The sequence below is a fragment of the Poecilia latipinna genome, unplaced genomic scaffold, assembly GCF_001443285.1.
Source record: "Poecilia latipinna isolate Pla-1442-1.1 unplaced genomic scaffold, P_latipinna-1.0 Scaffold2276, whole genome shotgun sequence".
Taxonomy (NCBI): Eukaryota; Metazoa; Chordata; class Actinopteri; order Cyprinodontiformes; family Poeciliidae; genus Poecilia; species Poecilia latipinna.
The window spans coordinates 56,486-69,521 of NW_015114892.1; the positions used below are offsets into that span (position 1 = coordinate 56,486).

Genomic DNA, 13,036 nt, shown 5'->3' on the forward strand with positions numbered 1-13,036 from the left:
TAGGTAACCAGAGAGTGAGTGAGTTAGTTGCTAGGTAACCAGAGAGTGAGTGAGTTAGTTGCTAGGTAACCAGAGAGTGAGTGAGTAAGTTCCACCATCTTTGCTTAGCTGACCTTGAGAGGTTGAGCTACTAAAAGCTTTCATGCTGTGTGAAAATGGACCACCGTTCAGTGAGTCTTCTATCCATTGAATATTGTCAATTGATATTGATCCTGTGTTTATATATTGTTACTGATTTATTATTCAGCTCTAGGTAATTCATTACTTGCAAAAAAAAAATACTAAGTATTTTTGGTCTAATTTTTAGTCCAAATATCTTATTCCACTTCAAATTAGACAAAACTAATTTACAAGCAACTTTTCAGTAAGTTATAATAACTTTTTTTTAAGTCAATAACTTCCACTGGCAGATTATCTGCCATTATCTACAAGCTTCTGTATCTTGATGAAAAGTTACTTTTAAATTAGTTTTGCCATATTTGAAGTGTCGTAAGATATTTTCACTAGCACTAGACCAAAATAGTTGGTAGGATTTTGTGTTTTTGCAGTGTAGGGCCTGAAACGGAGAACTTTAGTCGTCGCCTGCTGCTTCCCCTCAGTGTGGGAACGGGCATTGGGCCTCTTCGCTCGGATCATCACATTCCTGCTGTAGCAGCGGTGGGTCCCACGAGGGCCGGGCATGTGGGCTCCGGGCTTTAGCTGCGCCGCAGTTTGTGCACACGGTGCCTGGAGAGACCTTCATACTTGGCTGTCGTTCACGTTTTCGGTCATTTATTTTCATTTTAACTGGCTGAGATAGGCTGTGTCATCATCCTCTCTCCCTCCACTGCAGCCCTCATGAGACACGGTTGTCTTCTCACAGTTTAGTGATGCATGGCAAAGATATCTGCTTCATACTCACCTAAGGCTTCAAAATGCTTTTTTACACGCTGTGTTATACGTAAACTTTCACTTCTCTCTAAAGACAACTGCTTCATGCCGAGTTTCAGTGTGGTTCTCTGAAAGTCACAGTTTTTAATATAAAGCAGGAATTTAAACTCACTGACTGAGAGAAATGCACCACGATTGTGTTGCTTTTGGCCGCTTTCCCGGCTTCTTGCTTTAATTTCTCCTCATCTTGTCGTTTGAGCTGCTGTTAGTGGAACAGAGCTCTCACCACGCATCTGCTCGGTCGAACCGAGAGACGTGAGTCAGGGGAAAGTGTTGGTTTGGATTTCCCTTCACCTCAGAGTCCAGAGGAATGACTTTTGTTTGACTTGGTAGGCTTTCAGCAAAGAGCTGTGGGTTTGTGCAGATTTCTGGAATGCATGTATCTGCGAGTTTTTGGGAAGAAATTGGGAAAAGCAAATCTGAAATATGTGGATATTTCATCACTTAAAGAGATTTGTGCAAATTCTCTGTAGTATTACTGCAATTTAATTTAATTCATTTCATATTCACTCAATAAATATGAAGAGTTCATGTAGCAACTGAAAGAAATTATGAATGAAAGGGTAAAATAAACTTTTAATATCTTCCTCTTATCCAAACATCTTAGCCATTAACTTAGAAGGCAATTAGTGACATATTTAAAATCACAAAACACACAACAAAACTTCAGTTACATTTCTTTTAAATGCAGAAGAAGAACTTGTTTTAAGTCAGTAATTCCTTAATAATGATGAAAAAGTATGGTTTATAATTAAAATAACCTGTCAGTGGCATAAGACATTTTCCCATATTATAAGTTAAAAAGTCTGGCAGATTATTTCACTTATAACAACCATTTCATTTTTCATTAATATTAAAGAATCGCTGGGTTGAACAAGCTCCTGTATCTTGCTGAAAAGTTACTTTTAAGTTAGTTTTGTTTTATTTCATGTGTACTAAGGTATTTGAACTAGAAACTAGACCAAAAATTATTGGTAAGGTTTTGTGTTTTTGCAGTATAGAAGTCCTGATTGGACACTACAGGTGTAACGCAAACCTATAAAAATGGCCTAGTCAAAGTACTGACATAATTCCAATTGAGAATATGTGGCTATACTTGAGAATTCACTGCAAAAACACAAAATCTTTACAAGCATTTTTGGTCTATTTTCAAGTGCAAATATCTTAGTACATTTGAAATAAGACAAAACTAAATTACAAGTAACTTCTCAGCAAAATATAAGGCCTTGTTTTTGTAAATAGTTCCCTAATATTGATTTTAAAAAACGTACTAGTTCCATTGGCAGATTATTTCACTTACAGTACATTTTCCCGTACTATAAATGAAACAGTCTGCCAATGAAACTAGTACTTTTTTTTTAATCAATATTAAGGAATGATTTACTTAAACAAGCTATTATCTTGTTTGAAGGTTAATTTGTCTTATTTCAACTAAACTAAGATATTTGCTTCAGAAACTAGACCAAACTTAGACTTGCAGGGTTGACGTTCACAGTCACTATTCATCCAATCTACCTGAACTTGAGCCATTAAAGGGAAACTTTAAGATGACAGTTCTTCCCCAGCATCGCAGTCATTTCCAAACAATGTCTAAAGCAGGCCCTTATGTTGAATCCAGTCCTGATTAGGGAAGAGCTGGATGGGTTTCCTTACAACTGGTGAGGGGGACTCCTGGCTAACCACCGAGTGCTAACGTCACACTTGAATGGCCTGAAGAGGAAGTTGGCCAATCCAGGGGGGAAAGTTGTATTAGTCCAGGTGTGATGTGTGGTGGGATGGGCCTGGTCTTGCCTCAGGAATGGTCTGGAAACCTTCTCTAATCCCTCACTTTGTAGATTGCTCTATTGAACCGGGAGACACACAAACGTCCATGTGCGGGTGCATGCAGATAAATACACTCCGTGCCCCTCCCCTGACGTCTGAGCACACAGCGTTTGAAGAATAAAGTGTCTTTCTAAAATAGAAGTCCTCTGAAATCAAAAGACTTGCTCTGCGTGGGAGGATTTGCTGTTTAAACAGGCTGGTTGTTGTCTAACAGGGGATCGAGCATGGTGCCAAGACTCTTCATGCCACCGAAGAGTTCACTTGGCACCTGCGTAGAGAGAGGCACAGATTTTAAAGGGGACTTATTATGCAAATTTCACATTTTGCATGTTTTTATTCTTCCATTTGGGTCTCAACTGCTTCTAAAAACAGCCAAAGTGATTAAAAAAAAAACAACAAGGTGGTTTTTAATGGGTTGATGTTTTTTGGTGTTAGGAAAATGAGCTGTTTCAAAAACCTTCCAATCGTTAAGTCACAATCCTGGGCACCGTTACCGAGCAACCCAAGCGGAGCTCCAGCATGTTTAGTCAGCTGTTTCTACCACTGTATGCAAAAGACAAGTGTTTGGTTGTTGACTTACCTTACTGAAACTACACTGCAAAAATACTAAATATTGCCAAGTATATTGGGTCTAGTTTTTGGTGTAAATATCTTAGTACACCAGAAATAAAAAAAATAAAAAAATCACTTACAAGTAACTTTTTAGGGAGACATTGGAGCCTATTTTACTTAATATTGACGAAAATGTGCTTGTTCCACTGGCAGATTATTGAAAAATGTGTTGTTATAATTGAAACAGGCTCGTTGATTGTAGAACAAGTACTTCTTCATCAATATTAAGGATATTTTTCTTAAACAATCTCTTAGATCTTGCTTCAGATTTACTTGGAAGTTAGTTTTATTTGATATAAGTGTTCTGAGATATTTGCACTAAAAGCCAGACCAAACACACTGCATAATTGTGCATTTGTTTGCAGCTATTTTCTCTGTAAACATTGAGTTAGGGGATGTGGCCAGCAGCAGCTTATTTGGATTTAAAGTGACAAGACGTCCTAAAACTATCTAACTACACTTGAAATAAGACAAAACTAACTTCCAAGTAACTTTTCAGCAGGACATAGGAGCTTTGTACTAGTGCCAGTTCCCCTGGCAGATTATTTAACTTCCATCAACACATTTATCCCATGTTATAAGTGAAATAATCTGCTAGTGGAACTAATTCTTTTTCATCAATATTAAGGAATTATTGACTTAATATTGAAGCTCCTATATGTTGCTGAAAAGTTACTTATAAGTTAGTTTTGTCTAATATAAGTGCTCTGATGTTTTTTCACTAGAAACTAGACCAAAAGTACTTGGCCAGGTTGACTTAAATCTCATTATTTAAAAATAATGTGCAAAAAAAATTAATGAACATGGACATATCCTAACCTGTTCAAGGAAGCATAACAGGTCAAAACCATGCAAACTGCGTCTGAGACGTCTGTTTCCGTGCCAGTGAAGGTAAACGCTTCATCATCTGGGCGCGTGTGTTTGTGCTGATGGGGGATTGTTCTCAGCTGCTGCAGTGTCCCATTCCGGAAAGCAGCTGACCGATGGGGAATCTTTCCACCTTGGAGTGGCTTTCAGTGCCACCTCAGATGAAAGGTCCCCGGTTCCAGCTCCGCCGGGGGCCCATGGGCCCTCTGCCCACAGGCAGCAAAGCAGCTGACATACCTGATGAGGCCGGCGTGGGCACCTAATGAAACAGGAGGCACATAAACAAATAGCAACCCACACACACGCACGGATGAGCTAATGTGGGTGGAAAGTTTATCCCTAAACACCGTGTGGCAGGCTGAAATAACCCTGGCTCTCTCTGGCCACTCATGGGACACTTGGACTGTGGAATTTGCCTGCCATTGAAAACACGGTCACACACACACGGAGACGGTGAGAGTGTGTTTGCTCTCCTGGTGGAGTCCTCTACCGTGACCTCTGCTCAGCAGATGCACTTGTCGACGCAGGCTGCGCTCTGCAGACTGGCCCAACCTGTTCTGTCTGAGTTGTTGGTGAATACTCTCCGCAACCCCCACTGACGTTTGCACTTTATTTTCCCTTCCCTGTTCACACTCCACAGGAAAAAACACACACACAGAGATCTTCATTCCATTGTTTTAATTAAAACAAAGAGGTTTTAAGAAGGGAGTTTGCAAAAACACAAAATCTTACCATGTGTTTTTTTTCTAAGTTGTAGTGCAAATATCTTCGTATGCTTGAAATTAGGTAAAAATAACCTACAAGTAACTTTTCAGCAAGTTATAAGAGCTTGTTTTAAGTTAGGTTGAAACGATTAATCGGATTAATTGTGATTAATCAATTATTGAAATAAACATCAACTAATTTAGTAATTGATTAATCGTTAACTGCAGTATAAAGACTCAAAAAGGCCATTTGTTGAAAGAATGACATAATAAAATCAGTAATTAAACCAAAATAAATATATACATTGCATTTAAGATTTGTCTTTAAGCAAGTTTTTTGATCCAATTATTAATTGATTAATTAAAAAGATAATCAGCAGATGAGCAGAAAGGGCTGAGCTTTTCACATGTTGATGTTAGAAGTATTTTTAGCTGCAGATTCATCCTTTGCTACAAATGATCAACCGTTCACTAAAGGAATGCTGATGTTGCATTTTAGGCTGTAAAATGTCATAAATTATGAGCTTATTTGTATCTACTAATGGATTTCAAATATTGTATTTTAAAAAAATGAGTGGTTAAATGAAAACATTGCAGAATGTCCAATTTATAGTCAGAACAATCGATTACTAATATAATTGTTGGTTTCAGCATGAGTTTAAAGTCAGTAATTTCTTAATATTCATAAAAAAGTACCATTTCCACTGGCAGATTATTGTACTTATAACATGAGAAAAGTTAGATTAGTCTTATTTCAAGTGTACTAAGCACTTTGCACTAGAAACTAGAGAAAAGTAGTTGGTAAGATTTTGTGTTTTTGCAGTGTAGGAGCCCTGATTGGCATCAGCACATGTCCGTTCGCACCTCGAACCCCCTGTGACATCCTGGCCCGGCTTCGGTGGGGCTCTTCGAACCCAGCCTGCAAGCTGGTCGGCCTCCGCTTGGCGGAAAAAGGAGTTGTCAGCTTTAGGGGCTTTGCGCCGGAGCAGCTGCCACCGGTCAGGGAGATATATTTAAACTGGTAAGACACAGGGAGCCAGCAGTTTTTACACTTGCTACTTGCTGCTCGGCGTGCCAGTGAGCAACCCAAATCCCTTTATCCACACAGAAGCACCGGCAGCTCTGGGGCAGAACAAGGAAGTGAGGGCTGGGAAAGTGTGAGCACAGCTTCTAACAAGGCGCATCATTTTCAATCCCTCTGCAATGCTTCCTTTCCGTTCAGGGTGTTCGCTCAACCCACCAGTGGTGGTACTTGGACTGTCTTCACTGGTTCTTCTGTTAAATATTTCCAAACAGATGAATCAGGAGCAAATACCAAGGCTGTGATGTTGTGAGAAAAAAATCTCTCTGACACTTGTTTGTTTCTGCTTTTTTTTTTTTGTTGAGTACATTAACGGGGACCTATTATGCAAAATTCACATTTTGCACGTTTTCATATTTACATTTGAGTCTCAACTGCTTCTAAAAACACATTAAAAAGAAACACCCTGACGTTTTTTTGTTAAGTTAATGTTTTTTTTTGTCTGGACAATGAGCTGTTTCAAAAACCTCCTGAGTCTCAAGTCGCGCTTCACTGTTTCCTAGCAACCCCAGCCTGTCACCTAGCAACCCAAGCACAGCTCCAGCATGTTTGGTCAGCAGGTTTTGACACCGTATGTACAATGGTGGCAACAAACGACAAGTGTTTTGTTATTGACTTAACTTCCAGAAAAAACTTTCTGCATTCTTGTTGGTTGTGCAGGAGGCTCCACATTTGCTTTTCGAAGATATACAGTTGAATAATTGAGCATCTGTTTGCAGATGCTCAATTCTGCAACTCTTTCATGTTAGAGTGTAAACGTTGATTTTTGTCTAATATCTATTACTTATTTTTGAGTCGTGAACTCTGACCTTAACTGAGAGAATGGTTTAAATGTTGTTCTGAATTCTTTTTTTGAGTTTCCTGTTTGAGTTGTAGACAGTAGACTAACAAACCCACAAACGTTCTCCAATGTTCCATGTTTTCTCCATTTCTGGTCTTCAATTTATTCAGATCAGGAGATGATGTGATGTTTTTTGATTTGTTCTTATCTTACTTCATGTTGTTAGGTAGGTTCTATTTAAATTATTTCTTGATTCTGCAGCTCTGGCAGCAGTTAAATATGAAGAATTGAAGATGATTTTGTTTCCCATTTATTCTTGACTCTCTCTCGTAAAATGTTTCTTTTAACTCCTTTTTCTTCTACTTCGTGTTGTCAGGTGGGTTCTATCAACAGGGTTTGTACTGGTGCTTGAAATCCTTGAAATGCTTGTGTTTCCAAGGTTTGAATTTCCGTATACAGTCATTGAAAGAGCAATCTATCACTTGATTGAAGAAAACATTATTTAATTTAAGTTGAAACCAGATATTGAAAGATAATAAAAACACACATTCACATTGTTTTCTCACTGCCTGAAGTTAAATTAGACCAAATTATATTTGATTTAGATTAATTAGAATTAGAAAAACTATTTCTATTTGCCAAATGCCTGAAAATGTGGCAATTTTTTTTATAGATTATTAAAAAAATTTTATTTAGTTTACCTTGTCCCTTTTGTAGACATTATTAATAACAATAATAAATAATATATAACAGAGAATCGAAACTGTTTTTGTTGTTGGAAACGTTTGAAAACATACCATGAACATGCTTGAAAAGTGCTTTAATATTTATATTTGTTTCTGTAGGTGTGGTAGTTTAATTTTTCACATACTCTGTGCCCTGCTTGGTTTTGATAATTAGTAAATTAATTACAATTTAAAAGCTGCCTTGTATATTTACTTTGGTTATTTTTATCCAATATAAAAACTGATGCTCTTAAACATTAGCAATATAAAAAAACAGAAAAAAAAAACTGCAAGTGGGTGAATTTTACCAAAGACCACAGGAAGAAACGTCTTCATTTCACCTTTTAATAGCCCATTTCAGGCATCATCTCAGCACAGGAACTTTATTTTTAAGTTAGCGGTACAAATGCTGAGGCTGCAGAATTGCTCCCACCGGCTCGGCAGTGATTTCTTCAAATCATCCTTCCCTGTGGTTTTATTAGGATTGATGGCCCCCAGAGGCCCACTTCTTCGGTGCCACGCGGGTGTCATAAGAGTGTAAAAACCAGTTACATACACAAACTTACAATGCACACAAAGCTGTATATGTAGTCGCACGGGCCCCCGTGACGATAAAAGCAGATGTTTGTGTTTGGCTGTGAGTCCTGTTGATCTGAAACCCCCCCGTCCCATTGAGCTGGGGGGTCTGTCCCTCCTTCCTGCTGAAAAGCATTTTGAAAACAACTTACATGCTGGCTTTTAATAGGAGGTGATGAGTTTATGATTTAGAGCGGAGTCCTCTGAGAGCTCATGTCTGGGTTTTTGGGCTGTATGAGAGGGTTGGGGTCTTCAATCAAAGCCTCACCGCAAATAATTGTGTCTGTTTTATGTGTCACCATGTTTAAAGACACGAGTCATGTCCCGGTACCCGCGTGCGCCAGTTTTCAAGGTCACCTAGGAGAGGAATGCATCAGGAAAATCTCGGCCTTGTCACTAGAAAATCTGAGTTACTGAACAGGGCCGGCACAAACCTTTATTGGGGCCCCAAGCGGATTTTAATTCGGGGGCCCCTCATACCAACATGTCAACACCAGATACTTAATTATTCCTAAGCTGAATTATACCTACAGCTACCAACTATTACAGAGTTGGGTAGTAACCAGTTACTTTTACTTAATTACACTTGAGAATTTTTGAAAAATACTTTTGGGAGTATTTTTACTATGTTGTACTTTTTACTTGAGTAATTTTATTATGAAGTATTTCTTCTTTTACTTGAGTAAAATTTCTGGATTTTCTGTCCACTGAATGAAAAACAAACATGTTTTAACCAAAAATTTACCAGACATAGACACACACCTACAGTTTTTGTTAAAGTTTTTTTTTTTTTAAAGTTTTTTATTGAAAGAAACAAATATTTTGCCTGATTTTATTTTTTACTTATTTGAATTATTGTCATTTTCATCCTTAAAATACCAAAATTTCTACTTTATATTTGGTCCATCTGAATATGTATTTTTTTAAATACTAAATGGTTGATCATTTGATCAGTACTCAGTACTTGAGCAGACTTTTTACCAAATACTTTTTACTCTTGAGTAATTTCTTGAATGGCTACTTTTTACTTTTACTTAAGTAGTGCTACTTTTACTTAAAAGTAAATTTTTGGGGTACTCTGCCCATTTCTGTTCTATTATTAGTCATTAAATTATGAATTAATTTACATTGCATTATATTTGAATATAATTTAAAAGGAAATTAATTGCTGTAATCCAGAAACTCAATATCATACAGACATTCATGATGTATTTCAAATGTTTTGTTTTTTTTTCTGGTAGTTTTGAAGATAATGGCTCACAGTGAAAGGAAAAAAAAAAATTATTGTAGAAATTATGGCCTTCTGAAAAGTGAGATCATCATCTAACCTATATAGTAACTCTGTAGCAGGGTTTCTTTTGCATGAATTCGAAGATGTTTTGCTTCCACGTTTTTCCTTCCACTCAACTTTCCATTCCAAAGGTTTTGTAGGTTTTTGATGTCATCATAACATAGTACCTCTGCATTGAAAAAAATTATTTTTATTGGTCTTATGTAATATTCAAGTTTTCTAAAAAAAATAAATTTCAGGTTTTCATTAACTGTAATCTCTGATGATCAAAATAAACAGAAATAAATGCTTAAATGCATCACTCTGTGCTGAATAAATTCATTTTTTTTAGTTTTCTGAATGAAGATATCCATCTCTATATGTTTTGCTTAACCACCTTTAACCAAATTTTATGATTTATGTGACAGAATCAAACTGAAACGGAATAATGAAGCTGTGGTATGCGGGTAAAAAAAAACTCCTTCAGTGGAAAAAACCCACGCATTTTCTGCTAACGTGTTGCCACTGTCACTACCTGAGCCCCCCCCACCCCCCGCTTCCCACCTCACCTGCACAAACTAAAAGCTGCCGCTCACAGCTACAGGCGCAGACTTGTCCTGCTAAAATAGCTGAAAGTCATTCCGAGAAAAAAAAAAAGGTGTGTGAATGAATTACCTGTAAAACGTCCCATTAGCAAAGACACATTTCTTTTAAGCGAGGATGATGATGGACACCACTTTGGGGAAACGGATAAACTTTTACATAATACACCAATGGCAGCTATCAACTCCGAACACAAGCTCTTTTAAATTATTCAGAACACATAATTAATAGCTAAAAATACCAGATAGTAGATGAATTTGTGTATTCAGGTGTAAATTAAATAGATGCTGTCAGTGTATTGTGCTCACCAGGACAATGCGGCTCATTGTTCTGCTCTTATTTGTTGTTCTGTTCTTAACTTTACTTCTTCCTCATCATTGTGCATCGCTTTGAAACTCCAGCTCAGTTTTGCTAGCTTTATTTTACCGTGTGTGTGTGTGAACCAGGTTTTTGTATCCTTGTGGGGACCCTACATTGTGAGGTTGTCGGGACCACTGCTGCTTGTGGGGACATTTTCTTGGTCCCCATAAGGGGAAATGTTGTTTTTGGGTTAGGGGTTTGGTTTAGAACTTTAGGTGTGAATTGAGTTTTGGTTAGGAATAGGTATGTCATGTTTAGGGTTAGGGATAGGGTTTGGGGTAGAAAACGAAGTGAAGTCAATGTGAAGTCCCCACAAGATATGAAAACGCGACTGTGTGTGTGTTTTCATAAGCCAAAGCATGTGTGACGGGAGGGCAGGGCAGTCTGCGGCCGCGGGGCACATGTTACTTGTTTAGTTTGGTTTTCATCAGCTCCCCTCTGTGTTCTGTTGTTTATTCTCCCCCCACTTCTTTTTTTCTTTGCTCTCTCTCTCTTATCTTTTTATCTCCTCTTTGTCTCTCGGTTCCTTTGCTGAACTCTGAAGTAGTTTCTGCGTGTTTAAACAGCATCTCTTTTAATCCCAGGTTTGTTTCCAGTAAAGCTGAGCGACCCCAGCGCTATGACACTGGGTGGAAGTAGGCCCGCCACGATAAATTGTTCCAGAAGTTAATGCGATAATCGATTATATTGTTGTTTTTAGACGATTTTTAAGTAATATTACGGTAATAATACAAGAACACGTTCTCAAAGATCACTAAACTTTAAATTCTAATGAACATTTAACACTGAAGCTAGAAGACATTTTAAATATCCAACATAAACAAAACAACAAATAAGGTTAATTATGAAGTCTCTGTAAACAAAATTGTGCTTCAAAAAATGGCTAGTTGACGCTCAAACACCAAACTGAAGACTTTTGTCATCCATTTTTTGGTAGAAAGAGAGAAAAAAATTGATTAACTATAAATCATGCCAATGGAAATATCTGAGTTAGTTTTAATTTATTATGTGATTAATTGATTTACTGATTATTGTGACAGGCCTGTGTGGAAGGTCACATCCCCAAATCGAACAGATTCCTCCCAATTAATATCTGATCAACAGTATTGGGAGTAATTGCAGCCTCACTCAAATCTAGAGTTGAAACGAATAATCGGATTAATTATGATGAATCTGTTGCCAAAATAATCGTAAATTAATTTATAGAACTGTCAATGCATGCAATTAATCTGTAAATTTTAAATGTTAATATTACATAACTCAGATTAATCAAACTATTGTTTTAAAAAAAAATCAGATTAATCAACTAATCGTCAAAATAACCAGTGACTCACATAATTGTTAGTTGCAGTCCTAGCCAAATCACAGCAGTTTGGTCTCCGGGTTGCTGGTTTTGCTTATCCAGATAGCATTTATGAGAAGAGCAGAGCATTTCCCTAATGGTGGAGGCATTCAGATTGATCCAGCTTCAGGAAACTGGATCATGTTGCTCCTGTTAATGTAGCTCAGATGCTAACACTCAGCTAATTACTGCTAAACCACCGAAGCATTGTTCCATTGGAAAGAACTAAATATTCTCACTTTCCAGTGTAATTATCAGAAACTTCTGCTGAATTTTATCTTTTTTTCCTTTCAGGGTCAAACTGTTTCTCTCCAGCCTTTGCCCAGAATACAGGAGGTTCTGTACCAATACAAACCCCTGCAGGTTGAAACCTATGGACCCCCACCACCCGACCTGGAGCAACTGAGCAGATTTGGGTATGAATCTCTCTCTCTCTTTTTTTTTTTTCTCCAGTTTTGTTGCACATCCAGAGACCAAATCCGATTTAGTTAATGCAGATTATTTTGGATCAAGGGTGTGCAGCCTGCAGCTCTTTGAACCTTTCACAAGATCTCTTAATAACTCTTTCTAAAAAATGAAAAGGATCCAACGAACATTTATAGATATAGATGTAATAACAAATGCAGGTTTAGCAGTTTTTCAGGCTTTTATTAAATTATTGCATTGAATTGCATCAACTGAATGATTCTAAAATAAATTTTTGGATCTATTTTCTTCTATTATTATTGAAAGTTTTTTTTTTTTTTTTTTTTTTTTACATAATTTCAGATATATGAATGATATATCGGTACTAACATCGGCATCAGCCAATATTAGTCATTATTTTAGCATATCAGTATTGACCCACAAAATAAAAATTTCCCAGTATTAACAACCCATATTTATTTCCATCTTATTGCTGTTTGTTTTTGGTTGTTTTTTTTCCCCAATGGTGTCAAAACGGTAGAGAAATATAATGTATAAAATCGGTAAATATCGTTTATCGACCATAACGGCAATATTAATGTCAAATATCGTTATCAGCGAAGCATATCGCTGCATCCGTACATCATTTCCACAATTAACATCACAGAAAAAAAAATTATAAATTTTTTTTGTTTTTCTTAATGTAGAATCTGAAAAACGTAATAAATTTGTGGTTCTTTAAAATTGGCAACAGATTCCCTATTCATCAAAAATTTAAAGTTATAATTTTTCAAAAGCTCTTGTAAATTTCCTTCTAGAAACCAAATTAATTGAGGTCAAAAATTTTATTTTGGATTTTAAAGGTTATAGAAAAACATGTTGACCATCTCCCAAAAGCATAGATCTTTGCATGGCCAATGCACCAGATTTTATTTATTTCTTTTCTAAGTTTTTAA

The 13,036-nt window shown here is 36.9% G+C and overlaps 1 protein-coding gene across 1 annotated transcript in view; it reads left to right on the forward strand.

Moving 5' to 3' along the window:
- mnat1 (MNAT1 component of CDK activating kinase) overlaps positions 1-12,167 on the forward strand; it is a 30,888-nt gene extending 18,721 nt beyond the window's left edge. The window contains exon 7 of the mRNA XM_015018464.1: positions 11,970-12,167. Within this exon, the coding sequence (XP_014873950.1) occupies positions 11,970-12,167 (198 nt within the window). The remainder of the gene's footprint in view (positions 1-11,969) is intronic.
- Positions 12,168-13,036: the final 869 nt, after the last annotated feature.